The sequence below is a fragment of the Lates calcarifer genome, linkage group LG15 (assembly GCF_001640805.2).
Source record: "Lates calcarifer isolate ASB-BC8 linkage group LG15, TLL_Latcal_v3, whole genome shotgun sequence".
Lineage (NCBI taxonomy): Eukaryota > Metazoa > Chordata > Actinopteri > Centropomidae > Lates > Lates calcarifer.
In genome coordinates, this window is record NC_066847.1 from 30,627,730 (window position 1) to 30,642,597 (window position 14,868).

The 14,868-nt window shown below is 40.3% G+C and overlaps 1 protein-coding gene across 4 annotated transcripts in view; it reads left to right on the forward strand.

Moving 5' to 3' along the window:
- oxr1a (oxidation resistance 1a) overlaps positions 1–14,868 on the forward strand; it is a 145,265-nt gene that overhangs the window by 83,616 nt on the left and 46,781 nt on the right. Inside the window, exon 1 of one of the 4 annotated variants that reach the window (XM_051076231.1) lies at positions 2,160–2,475. The exons of the other annotated variants lie outside the window; for them this stretch is intronic. Coding sequence (XP_050932188.1) covers positions 2,319–2,475 — 157 coding nt within the window. The 5' untranslated portion in view covers positions 2,160–2,318. Of the gene's footprint in view, positions 1–2,159; positions 2,476–14,868 lie in introns of those variants that run through there. 4 annotated transcript variants of the gene reach the window in all.

The window sequence follows — 14,868 nt, forward strand, 5'->3', positions numbered from 1 at the left end:
GAATTGGCAGTCAGACTGAAGCATACAAGCCTGGAGATTAAGATTTTTTCACGGGGATTTTTTAATGCTGCACGTTATGTGCAATTACAATTCAAATTAAAGCTTTAATGTTACAAAGCTCATCTTGAACATTCCTATGTGCTTGGGCACAGAGTCAGAGGCTTTTTCTACAGAACTCCAACTTGGCTGACTTGTTGATTAACCGATTAGTCAATGTACACATAATGAATCACTGACAGTTTTGATAATCAATTAATCATCAAAGTAATTTTAAAAAAAAAAAAAAATCCAAGGATTTCCAAATTCCAGCTGTTCAAATGGGAGTATTTGCTGTTCTCCTTAGTTTTATATCACTGTAAACTAGATACCTTTGGGGTTTAGACTGTTGATCAGACAAAAAAAATAATTTGAATTTCACCCTGGGGTCCAGAAAATTGTGATGGTAAACTGCTATTAACTACTTTATTAACTATTTCTAGATTAATCAGTGAAATTATCAGAAGATGAATCAATAATGGAAATGGTCTGTAGATGCATTTCTGCAAGTTGGGAAGGAGCAGACATCTCTATTCTGTACAAAATAATGATATCAATAATAATAGATTATGTAATATATAATAATAATGTTTGGCCATTAAATAAATGACAAAATGTTTATCTTGCAAAGGATTTAACTGTTACATGATCTACATCTTTAAAATAATGATTGCTGCTCCTTCCCTAAATACACCTGCACTATCCTCTGTAACCAGCAGATGGAGCACATTCAGTATTGAAGATGGCCCTGATTCAGGCTCAGATCACACTGGTTTAATGTACTCAATTATAACAGCTCTCAACCTCAGCCCACCTACCACAGATACCAGGTACTATTCCTGTCAGATCTTAGCATGCCAGGAAACACTTCTTCCCATCTTTACCTTTTCTGATGTGAGTGAGTGAACAAATGAAGCCAGTTCCACCATTCTGATCACTTCTCCAATTCAGTTGAAACATTACAATTTCCTTACACTCCTGACTCCTGTCTCACCACTGCTCTGCCCCTAAAATGAATAATGCATCTCTGTCTTTCCAGTTCACCGCTCACCTGAGTCTGCTGCCCAATTATTACACCTTGCTCTGGTCTGTTAGTTTTTCACTTTTCCACATTCATTTGTGCTTGGCAAATGCCATCTCCTTATACCCCTCTCTAGATAAGCAGACACTTATGTGTCACAGTCCTAGAGCTCTCACTATGCCCCCTTGAGTCACATATGGGCGCAGAAGTGTGCCTTGGCTCCGGATGTGAAAGTCTCAGTTTATTAGAATGTTATTATGGTGCGAGTCAGATGGGTGTCATTCTCTAAGGTGCCATAAAACCCTACACTTGATGGCTATGAAATATCCTAGCAACAGTCTGGAAATTGGTGTGGGCTGAGCTGGGTTACATTTTTATGCATACATTTATTTATTTATTTTAGATTTTTTTTAGGGTTATTTTTTTATATCCACAATCTGAATTATAATAACCTTTAAGTCTGCCTCTAATAAGTCCTGAATCTGCAGACAGTGATAGAATAGTTTTTGATTTGATCCAAAGTCACATACAGTTGAACATACATTTAAATATGTTAGATATCATTTCTAAACTAAACAATGAATTATTTGGTCCATAAAAAAGACAATGAAAAATGCCCATCACAACACAGTATGCTAGATCCATACAGTCTATCACTAGACCCATAGTAACAAAGGTAAATGTCTTGTTTTGTACAACCAACAGTCCATCAGATGTTTAGTATTTTTGCTTTAAAGATGTCTTAAACAATTTATTGATTGTCAAAATTGTTGCCAGTTACTTTTCTTTAATCGATTAATCAGCTAATTGTTGCAATTCAAATCTGTAGTTAAGATTTTTTAAAACCTATTTTGAACGAAAACTGCTTACTTACAGCAAAATGGGAAATAGGGATAGTTTAAACTAAATCAGTCTCAAAATAATGTCAGTTTTGGTTCATGCGGTTTAAATCTAATATGGGTAATGTATTTGAAAGATGCATCTGTACTGTAAATATAGGCCAGTGGGTTGCTGTACACGGAGTCATTCTGTTGCCAAACTGCGTTGCACAGCTTGACTCCACTAGGGGCAAAAAAAAAAAAAAAAAGTTTGCGGTTGTTGACGTATTTCAAATAGTTCCTGTTTTGGAATGTGTAGGGTGTCAGAGACTTTTCACACCACGAGTTTGAGCCTGAAACTTCTTGCCAACACTGCGCAATGACTACAGGCTTTCGAACAACTTGAAAGCTTTGTTTTTAGCTAAGATAGGTTTTGCAGCAGCATGGACTACATATTTTCTATTACGGGCAGCGGCGCGAGAGTTGTCAGAGACGCAATCTCTCAGAGACTATGGCCTGGATCCGGACAGGAGACTGTTCAGACTCAGCAGCACCATGCTGGGACAACACACGACACTATCCCCGTCCACTACAGAACAGGTCAGTCTAACGTTCTGTTGCGTTAGCTGATAGTTCGGACAACACGTAGTCAACTACCCAGAGAAGCCAAACCTCCAACGCATGCTGTCGTGCAGAGCGTAGTGCCGAATTCCCTTTAAAGATCGTTCACTTAAATGTTTCCTCGTTCCTTGGATAACTTTCGCGTCTGTTAGAACATAGGTCAAGATCTACAAGTAAACATTAAGTGTCACCGTTAATTTCGGCGAAGTTCTATTCATTACATATGGTTTATTCCAATATAATTTCAACTTTTAACGTTACTTAAGTTTTTGTTTCTGCAGCCCTCTGTCAGTACAGAGCCTTTGAGCCGACATAATAAAGTTGGATTTATTGAGATACAGCAATATTTTTAAACCATCCTGAATTCACTCGAACATTAAGACAAAGATTATATCATACGAATTAGCACGTGACATTTAACGAACAAAGTTTACAACTCTTAAACGCATCCTCCTGTTGCTGTTAACAAACAGTTTTGCTGGCTGACTTTTTTTTTCAGTGTTTTAAAAACATGAAACTGCAATAGGGTCTGACAAATGAAACAATACTGCAAGTTAAGTAAATAACAACGATTAACAGATAAAATGTGGCATCCGTATACGTTGTCTACAGTGCTAAAGCTCAAAGGAATTACGTGGAACCCCTGCCTCCCCTCACCAAACCGCAGTTTTGCGTTACACAAAACTTAGGATTTATGTATGTCAGTTAAATGTATTAGCCTGAACAGGGAGGGCAAACACATTGTGCAAGACTAGCTGTTGCACACATGTTGAGGAGGACTTCCTGGACAGTGTAGTCATAAGACTGAGGATCCTTATGCATGCCACTCTGTCTGATTTGCTATTTTTGAAATCACTCTAACTTGAAACGAATCAGATAAGTTCATGTCCTCAGTGGCTGCTCTCTGCCTGTCCAGTCTGTTGTGAGGACACACTGCCTGTAACAACTGAAGCATTCCAAATATTTCAGATCAGCAGGCAGTGCATGCTTAAACCATCCAGCCAGTGAGTGAACAAGTATGTCCTTAAGGCTTTTCACATCAGGGAGTATCTCCATGTTAATGAAAATTGGATTTTTTTCCCCCCTTTTCTGCTTTGCCTCTCACACATAATTTATTATGAGACCCATCAGTGCCTTCTCTGACTTTGAATTAAATACAGAGAAGTGTAGTGCTGTTGAAATGAAAAAGCAGAGATGGATCTGAGCTCTGGGCCACACGATCTTTGAAAGTATCACACAGAATGCTGTGTGCTATTAGTTAGCATTAATTGGTGGCTCTGAAAACAAAGTGAAAGTTGCAGTGTGAGGGCACACTCTCACCCTGCTCTGGTTTAATGTACAGGGGGTTTGCAGCTCATGCAGAGTCATCAGGCTCCAGAGCTGGGTGGCGGGCAGGTTAATTGTTCGATCTAATTAGGACAAAGATTAATCAGATGCGTGCTCTGCTGCTCTTGAAACGCCATGGATGGCAGTGGGGTTCATTAGCAGTCCCTGTGCCTCTCTCTTCCAGCAGCAGAGTTGTCCGTGGGGGCAGCTCGTGTAGCAGGCTACTGCCCCGCTCAAGGGCAAAAGAATGAGACTAACTAGACGTGAAGTTAGGTAGTGGAAGTGGGATGATGATGTTAGAGATGAGGGTGGCCACAGAGGTGGTGAACGAACCATGGATGGGGAGTGTGCTATTTTACAGGGGAATCGCTGATAAAGGGCCCTGTTGCATTGTCCACCCCAACCCATGAGCAACAGACTCTGACGCCACCTCTCTGGGCTCCAACTGCTGTATGAGGAATGGGACAGCACTTTGTGAAATCACATTACCTGGGGCAGAGGCATATCTGTGGCCAGCACAGTGTGGAGCTCATATGTAGTTGAATAAAACAGAGATTTTGTTGCTTCATTTTTGAATAAAAGTCTGAATATTATTAGGAATGTTTTTGCCAGAGAAAATCAAAGAGGCCTTTGACATGGATTACAGTCTCCATCTGTGTATGACCACTAGTTATCACATGATACATGAAGTTCCACATTTAAGTCACGTGATGACACCTGAGGCACCTCTATCTGCTTAACTAAGAGTGTGAAATATGGTTTAGGGCTGCAACTAATGCAAATAATATGTATTTCCATAATTGATTAATCTGCCAATTAGATAGAATAGAAAGAAAGAGAAAGAGAATAGAGAATAGAAAGAATACTACAGTATAATACAGCATTTGTTTCTACATTCATGTGAACTCAGGTTGCCAGCACTTTCATTGTTTTTTGACTTCTGTAAAATTTGCATAAAGAGCTTAAAAAGTCTGTAAAGGAGCCTTCAGGCCCTTTCTGATTCCACAGAAAGACAGCCCTGGGCATTTCCAGATTTATCTGGAATGCGTGTTGAAGAGAGTTCACAAGGGGTCAGCAGAATAGTGAAGTTGTTGCTCTATCAGGACTGGGACAGATGTTAGAAAAGAGATGCAGTTTTGCTTTCATTACATTACAGCACACACAATTGTATTGTTAGGGCTTTTTGGCATCTGTACTGTCTCTACCATTGTTAACATCATACAGCTATTTCAGGTGTTGGTTTATCTGACATGGTAGTGATTGAGGTGAGTAGCCATGCAGAGACTACCTGCAAACTCCTACAGGCAATGAGGCAAAACTATAAACATAATAAAGATTAAAAAGTAGCATTAGAGACACTGGAGTATGATTTAATGTATCCACTGTAAACACAGAATTGTCACACCTGCAGGCATTGAGAACACACGCTACAGCACAGCATGCTCCTGCAGATCATCCTCCAGTCACCGTGTCTGTGCTATAATCAGTAGCACATGACTCTTCTTTCAGAGTCCTGCAAAGTGACGCTGGTTTAACAAATACAGTAGTATTCACTCTTGTCATGTACTCTCTTCTCTCTCTTCTTCTGATCAGATTATAGAAGAGTGTGAAGAACCTGGAAAGACAAAATAATATGAGAGGTGATTCTTCTGTTTTCTCATCAGATAGACAGATGGATAATTTGCTTTTTATTTGAAATCCCTGGGGGTGCTATTTCATCCATAGCACACAGATTTCTAAAGCAGTCAGTGCAGTGCTCAGAAGTTTTAAGATGTATTGATGAAATATCCAATAAGGAGGGAAGACTCAATGGCAAAAAAGAAGTACAAGTGAGTTATTGGTTTAAAAAAAGTGACACCAACTACTTTTTTAAAGAAGTGCAACTTAATATCAGTCTTTCCTTTTTTTAAAAAAACCAAATCAAACTAAAAAAGTGCAAAGTCACAGCTCTGTGCAGCTTCTTAATATTGAGAAATATATAGAAAAGATTTGCAGGTGCTGTGGGACAGTGATTCCCAACCTTTTGCTCATGACCTCTTAACTATAGCAATGTCACTAAGACCCACAATCAATGTTTGCCTGTGTGTATGGTTTATGACCAAATACATAATTAGAATAAGAGAAAGAAAAAAGCAAAGATTAAAGGAACACCTAAGAAATATAGATGTATTTTTGTCATTTTTCTCTGCTATCTTTAATTGTCTTGTGAGCCCTCTGATTTAACTTGTGATCCCTTGTGGGGTTCCTGGCCTCCAGATTTGCATCAGACTGGCCTAGGACAAATGCTGCCTGAAAATTAATTCTATTCTGGCCTTCGTTAGGTGCTGTATTATTTACATTTTGTCATATTTAAACCCCAAAACAGATTGTGTGCCGGTACTCTTTATTAATAGCAGATGATTCACCAGTGCCACGATGGAAGAGCTACTTTGTCCTCCTGACATTGAACCTCTCTCTGCATCTCTCAAATTCTGCCTGTCCCCAGGGTGTTCACTTATTTGTCATTGTTCACGTTCACCCTAAGGCTGACACCGGCTCTGGTGCAATTATCAGCATGATTCAGAAAGTGCAATCTGCTGAAGCTCTCAGCACTGTAATAGGTGATTTTAATCACCTTAATTTCCAAAAAGTCCTTGAGCGGCTTGTACCAGCAGCATGTCACTCGCCCTGCGTGCCATTAGGAGGATCTGTTATGGCTCTGTCAAGGGAACATAAGTGGCAGGAGTCCCAGTGGGATCACCGGACCACATCACTGTGCACCTGCTTTGCTCATACAGAGCTGTACTCTGCATCTGAACTTGTGACTCTTCCCTCACCTTTCAAGGCTGCTTTGCCCACACAAACTGGTCTGTGTTTCAGGAGGCAACAGTATCAATAACTGTACTGAAACTGTATCTTTCTCCAAGGACTTTGTCACCAAAATGATGACAGCCTGTCCCACTAACAGGATGATGCATCTCCTGTGAGGAAAATTAGAAAGGAGGTCAGTTTCAAAATAAAAACAAATCGAGATGGAAATAGAGACCCAGGGGCTGAGCTTAGTAGCAACAGCTTGACGTCTGTATGATGATAGAGCAGAGCTGAGTGGGACGTATGACTTGTTAAACAACACAGTGAAAGGCCTGAAATGTTTTAGATCAGACATTCATGTGGCCAATAAGCTGAACAGTGCTAAATACAGTGTGTCATGATTGCCAGTTTGAGATATTTCGGCAGCAGATGTTTGAAAGAGGCCAGATGATGAGCACAAATGTTGAGCACTGTTGACGTTTAGGGGAAGGTAATTAAGACCTGTTCTGAGTGACTCAACTGCATCTTTTGCATCTTCATCACTCGAGCTGAAAAGAGTACCCATCCTCGGGAATCATGCGTCTCGGATTCCCAAGGGTTCCACACCTTTGATAGTAATTTTCCTTCTGATGAAAACATCAGAGAAATTAAACCTTAGACTGCATGGAAATGACGTCAGCTAGAATTTTCTAAAGAGATGCTTTGAAGTTTTAGGTTTGGGTTTACCACTTCCCATTCATAGTTTTTCTTTAGCCTTTTATGAGCTGATGGACTTTTTTTTAGTTTGGATGACAGGAAAAGCAGTTCTCTCATTCATTGACTCAGGGATGGAGGATTTCTCATAGTGAAGAATGAACTTTTCAAATGTAATCAAAAATTGAAATCTATGGACAACACGATTGCAAGGCATATTTTTACCATACCAGAGCTACAGCTAGGTAAATATAGTCCAATCATGTTGGCTGCTAATGGCTAAATGTACCCACTTGTACAGAACAATCCAAAGGAAACATTTACAGTTTCAGTAGCTGCTGTAACTTTGTATGTGAACTCTCAGCACACACTGGTCTGTGTGGGGCTGTGCTGGCAACACTACTTGGTTTGTCTGCAAAGAGTAAGGCAGGCCTTAAATGAGGTCAGTGATCATTCTTCCTTTTTTACCATCTGTGAATGTTTGACTAAGGTTTGTTTGTTTTGACTTGTGCTTTTAAATGTGTAATTCAGCTCCTTTACCAAACCATGGTCTAAAGGAAAGGGAAATTTTGAAGGGAATTTAACATTTCCCCCATTTGAGTTACTATTTTCCTCTACCTCTAATTCTAAGTTTGCTGCAGTGAAAAAGTTAAACATTTGACTTGAAAACTCTTTGCAAGATGAGTTTTGCTTCATTGCTGAGGAGGGAGACGGTTCATCAAGTTGTCAAATCTCATCCTCCATGTCTGATAGTTAGTCATGCAGATGTATTTGAGGAGACACTGTCATCATTTTTTCCTCTTGGTCTCAGCAGACCTGTCTGACTAAGTGGAAAACAGAGGCCACTGTCTGTGGCTCTGTTACTGGTGTGGTGACTAATGTTAGCTAATGTTAGCAGACACTGCCATAAAATGAACTTTACTGAGTGAGTTTGCTAAGTTCTTATGCTACTGTGATACATAACAGTGACCATTGTTCAGCAAAGGCAACACAGGCATGCTTCAGTGAATGTACTTTGTTATATCCTGCAACTGACTTTAATTCATATAATTTGATAGGCTGTGTTTGTTATGTTTTGAATGTATCTAAATATATGCATGTACCCCAGTGTCCCCCAGTGTATTTCAACTCCCTTATAATGTACTCAGTGCATTTAGCCTGTACCATACTAAAGCCTGTTCAAATCTTGAACAGTACCGTTTGCTTTTGGCTCAATAAGAAGATCTGATAATGCAGAGTTTGTGTTTCTCATAGCTGAGCTCATCACTTCTCCTGCTATTGATTGGAGCTGTAACCTGAGAGGTTAGTGTTGCTGCTGAGATGCAAAAGACAACGTAAACCAATAAAGATGCGCTTTTGTACCATACAGGTGGATGACACAAGTGTGCTCACACCAAACCACGTTCCATTTTCTACCATCTGCTTTCTACCGTGAGTGTTCTCTTGAGGCACTCCAAACATTATTTCATTAATTAAGGGTGATTACATTCTAATAAAGAATGGACACTGGTCATTAATGGCCCTTTGCAGATCATCACACATCTCTTGAACCAGTGTTGCATTACTGTCATGGTAAAGATAAATCGCGGAGTTGTTATGGAAGCTACAGCAAATGTACATTATGTAAATGTATCATCGCTATCGATCCAGCCAATGCAGAGTTGGCTTCAGCCATACCATTCATCATGCCCCCTTTAACCCCCACCCCCCCACCCCCCAAACACGCGCACACACACACACACACCCTCACCCTCCCACTCCCAACTTTGACTTGGAAAGAAATATTGCTCAAAGTGCAATAACCTTAACGCTAAAGGTTGGATGAATCACAGTGTGATTAGTGAGCCTGGAGTCTGAATGCATGTGACAGTAGGGAGGAGGAGGAAGACGACAGGAAGTCTGGTGCTCAAGCAGGACCCCCTGTTTTCAGCTGCATGAACTGTGGATCAGAGTGCTTTCACTGTGTGTTACTGAGAAACTGTTACAGAAACAGATTTATTGTGGTAGATGGTGTGCTGGATGTTGGACAGAAGGTACTGTTGATCAGTACTTTCACAACCTTATAGCTGCTTATGGTTAATATATTATTATGATTACAGCAGGACATCTTAGGTGGCTTCTTCTTTTAATTCAGAATATGTTTTGAAGCACATTTCTTACAAGCTGAAATTGCCACTGTATTATGCAGACAATTGTGCGACTCTGCTTTATTTTAATAATACCTTTTTCCCTTTAAGTCTGCACCAGGTTCGTCACTATGGAAACAGTCATGTACACTCTGTCTGAATATTAATTGAAATGAGTGTGTTAACAATAACATCCTGCAGGACAGAGTGGAGTCCATCTTTTAATGTGGAAAGAGAATCATGTCGCAGTGTAAAGAATTTCAATCAGATTACCAGCAACACTACAGGAGTGTGATTAGCCGACATGGGGAGAGTGTTAATGAGAGGACAGGGCAGATCCAGTGCCTCCTATTCTAGCATGGACACGCACACACACACACACACACACACACACACACCCCTACACACCTACACCTACACACTCACACACACAAAACTGCAGTTCAGCAAAGTTTCCCATAAAAGCTGAGTGGTGTATAGGCTGGTCCGCGGAGGCCGGCAGTGTAATATAGAGCTGAGTGGTACTGAGAGTGTTGGCAAAGGGATGTTGCCTGTCACACTGTGTTCTCTGTGTTTAAGCTGACAGCTCCACTAGAGTCACGCACTGTATATTCATTACAATGGAAAGACTGCAGGTTATGCCAGCACTATGGTAAAGTTACACAGCAATAATGGCCTATTTCTTGACACAGGGCTGTTAGCACTTTCCTTCTACTCAGTGGTATTCATACAGGGACTTTGATTAAGAAAGTTGAAATTTGCAGTTATTGGTGTGATCCATTGCTTTTATCTTCATACAAAATACGAGACATAATTAGAGGATCCACACGTGTAATTACATTGCTGTAGTAAAAAGTGTACAGAAAAACAGGATGGCTGTATTGAATGTGATCTGGACATTTAAGGCTTGTACAACTTCCTTTTTCCAGCCAAAGCATACTCCGTCTCAGTGTGACAGTATTAAACAAGATAATCCATTTGCATGTAGTGCTGTCATTAAGGGTTCAGTGAGGATTGTGTCTGTCTGTGTTTTTGTCTGGAGCCAAACATGAAGTAAGAGCTTACCGTCTGAAACAACATGCTTCCTGCAGCCACACACAGGCCCTGGCACCAGCAAGACTCTCCACGCACCAATATTGAACTTGGCCTCCTAGCTCTCCATCAAGCTACATTTATTCTTTCCTTATGACGTACGATAATGCACTGTACAATCTGTGATACACAATAGATAACTTCCTCTTGCACATGAGAGAGGGGCTCATGAAACTTGCAGCTCCTCTTTGCTGCAATAAAATTGTCATGTCCACCTAACAACTTGGTGTTAAGATAACAGTACCAGCAGCTCAACTTTAAAGCCAGAGTTTGTCACTGTGTGATAGTCAGCACATTTCACTCCTGTTTTGTTTGAGTAAGCATTTCACTGGATATACTAGTCTCTTTTCACAGAACCTAGATTCAAGTCAGAAGTAACAATTCACCATCTATCCCTGTTAGCCCTACACTGTGGTCTACATGTCAGGGTAAGATTTTTTTTTTCCTGTTGTTTTTCTTGAAACAACAGTAAGTAGCATAAGAGTTTTTTACTATACTGTGTATAAGTGCTGCTGCATGATTTGAATCAATACCAAATGGCCCAACCATTACCCAGTCAGGTGCAGATATCACTGCTTTGAAACCCACTTTCTGACCCAGACTCTGCCCTCCTCCCCACCCCCTCATCCTAAATTTTATCCAGTCAGAGAATGTTGCTACAGCTGAGCTGACTGTGACGCAACACATTGGTCACAGGCCAGAGAAGCAAATGGCAAAGCAATATTGTTCTGTGTTGTGAAACAGGCCTATTACCTGTTCAGTAGACATTCATATTGGATTTCTGATGTAACTAGTTACCAAGCTAATTCTGCTTTTAAAATGGCTTTGGTATTTTTGTCCTTTACAGGCTATCATAATCTGTGCCAGGGGGCTATTGATGTTGTTCATTTCCTTTAATGCCAATACATGGTGAAGTCAAAGCTTATTAAATGCCTGTTAAGTCCCTGAATTGCCAAGACTGAGCTGCCTCATTCTGTTTGAGGGAATGCAAGTATACGATACAAAGATGTAGTTTACATGAGATCTTGCGCTCTTGTCCCCATTCTTGTAATAACTTTGGTAACCCTCTGAGTTTTCATCTACCATCATCATCATCAGGTCAAAATTTTAATATGACACATACTTTGGTTTATGACAAGTACCAGCAAAACTCCTTCCCATCCCATTCCTATCAGCCTCAACTGTATTTTGTGCTTTTTACCATGTTAGGATGTTCACATGTTAAACTGAGATGGTGAACATGGTAAACGTTGCATCTGATTAACATCAGCAATGTTAGCTTTGTCGTTACCATTTAGCTCAATCTACTGCTGTGCCAAATCCAACAAATGAAATACCTGACAAATCACTTTGATGCAACATACCCAAATCCAGATTTGCTATGGAGCATGGGTTCATTGATTTGCAGTATTGCTTACAGTGCTTCAATACAGCATGTTGACCATAATCAATGGTATTGATTAATAACATTGTTTGAATAATCAATATTAAAACTCATTATTTAGCACTGAAAATCACAATATGATGTAAATGTCATCAAAAATGACTACAGCTTATACTGTTTTAAGCTTCACAAAATAAAAAGGTGTCACTGTGTTGCAGGCCTGTTGCATTATACTGTATTTCACATGTATTTTCTGTTGCTGTGTATTACAAACTGCTAAACCAATGTCTCTGTCCTCCCCTCCTGATAAACTTTTGAGGAATGTCTCCAGCTCCCTAACTAGTCCTGCACAGCACCTGTTCAGTGTGGCTGTGGTGCAGAGCTGTTGCCTCCCCTACTGTTAAGGGGGTTTTCTAAAAATAACATCTGGGGAGGGCTGTATATAGCCAGCAGGCAGGGAAAACAAGGGAGCAGAGGGAAATTGGCTGCTTGTGTATTCTATCAGACCATGAGGGAATGTTAGTCAGATAGTTGTTGACTCTCCAATTCCCTGCTTGCTTCAGTTTGTCATGGCTGTGTACAAAATGAAGGGAGCTATATATTTAGCAGCCATGATTCATACTCAACAGATTGCATGGGTGCAGAACACAGCATGTTTTTAGAGTCAACGACAGTAACATTTGCATTAAGCTCTTGACAAGAATCACATTGTTCACATTCATTGTATTCCTTGGCATCTGTTTGGTTTAAGTGTACAAAATTCTCAAAGGTGTTCATAGTTGCTGTGTGCTTTAATGGAAACTTGTTTCAATATTTCTTTTTCCAATTAAGTTTAATCACTGAGGACGCACATGAATGGCAGCTGTGAAGAAGATCTGTGAGTTATTGTACTTCTGTTGTTTACAAGATCTTTAATGTACAACTGCCTAATACTTGTTGATTAAAGCATTCCTTTGGGGAGGACAGACAGAATACTTGTAAAGAGGGCTGCATGTTAACCTGATAACATTTTTTCAATCCAATCCTTTTCACTTTGTAAAAGAGAAAAGAGATGTTTTCAATAATCAGTATTTTCTTTTGTCTTCAAGAAGCTTCACTTCAGGAATTTGTCACTCACTGGGAGATTAATCACAGTTTTCGTGTCACAGACCCACACACAGACACATTAAACCATAGATCTGTGGAGAGGTGACAGTTAAACCTCCCACAGGATTTGAAAAATCACCTACATATTTTCTTATTTGTAGTGGACAAACCCCTGTCCTACCCCCCACCACACTTGCTGTGCTCCTCTCTGCAGTGTTGAGTACTGTAGGCACGAGGCATTGTAGCAGGCCATGACTTGGAGGCAGCCATTGTAACACGCTTTTTCGTTAAGTTGCTCAGATGAGCATGACCTCTTGTGAATGTTTACATCCCAGATTGGTGAGAGGCAGCCTTTGTTTTTCCTGACACACAGCAGCTCCTTTCAGAGTCACACATCTTCTCTCACACAGTTGACCCAGTGTTGTTGTAATTCAGCCCATTAATGAGCCCAGTAAAATGTTCTTTATGGGAAATGACAACAGTAAAATTGCTTACGCTGTGGTTACTCTTGTTTTACTTGGTTGAACAACAAATTAGATAACTAGCAACCTTGGCTTACCTCTTACAAATTTCTTCACTGTGCTGTTCAGCAGAGATAAATGCGTTCACTTTATCTAGACAGGCACTGGCCACGGACCCTTTCTTCAGACCTTTCCGGTGCAGCTTCTGCACATCTGAGAGTCCCCCAGAGTCTGCCATTTTATGTATGTTATGTCATGCTGTCTCAATGCATGATGTGCAACATCTAATTGTTATAGAAAAGTAAAGAATCTGATCAGGGAAAATCAAAGCTGAAACACTATCCGTGTTCCATATTGACGGAAAAAACATGCTTGACTGAAAATCTAAATTCCAGCATGTTACTGCATGCGAATGGATCTCATGAAACAAAACAGGCTGTGATTTGTGGACTTAAGAGGCTTCCTTCTATAGAAGCAGGGCTTATTTAGAAACAACAGATGCCTCTGGTCTCCTATGGAGTGGGATAAAACCAGAGCCCCAGTTATTGAAGATGCCCCCATGTGGTGTTACACCGTGTGTCTGGAGTGTGAATAAAATGGCCATTTCTTGTACCACCATCCATGGTGAGGTTTAAATTTAGACCAGTCATTGGCTCACCATGTGCAAACACCCTTGCAGCTGCTAATGCATATCTGCTATTCTCTTTCACTCTCTGTCTCTGTCTGTCTTCCTCTTTGTATCTCACTGCCATTCTGTATTATTTGGAGCTCTCTGGTATTTTAGCACAATCTTGTGTTAACGTTAAAAGTGCTCAGTTTGCACCAGTTTAGTATTTACAGCTGTGTGTATGCACACCAAGCTGTGCCAAAAGCAAAACATGGCACACATCTTTATTGTCTGTGCAGTCCTGCCACTCACAAAGCCGCACTACTACACCGGCATGACCTGTAATTAAACAGAGACACAGTGGATTATATTTCATAACAGGGAAGCATGGAATCACACTGATGACGTGTTGCCTCTAAATAGGAACTAAGGCGCAATCATCCACAATCCACGGCTCCAGTTTGTATTCTCCCACTGAAAGTAATAATCCTTCCAAGGTTTTCATTTGGATACTGAATAATTGATCTGGCACAACTCCCACAGTTTGTGTTTTTGCTCAACACAACCTTCTATCCAAGGTTTTCATGATGCTACAGGTTATTTTATAGAGTAGTGTAGCTTGGCAGAGTTAGTTGATACAATCCAATATCATAACTTAACATCATCACACCAAGAGAGTGCCTTGATATTGAATGAAGTGTGAATATTATGAAGATGACAGTTGGTCATGTCCAAAGATAATACACACAAAATAACACTGAGAAATAGAAATGATCATCAGTTCCTGACCAGGGGGTCACAACCCAC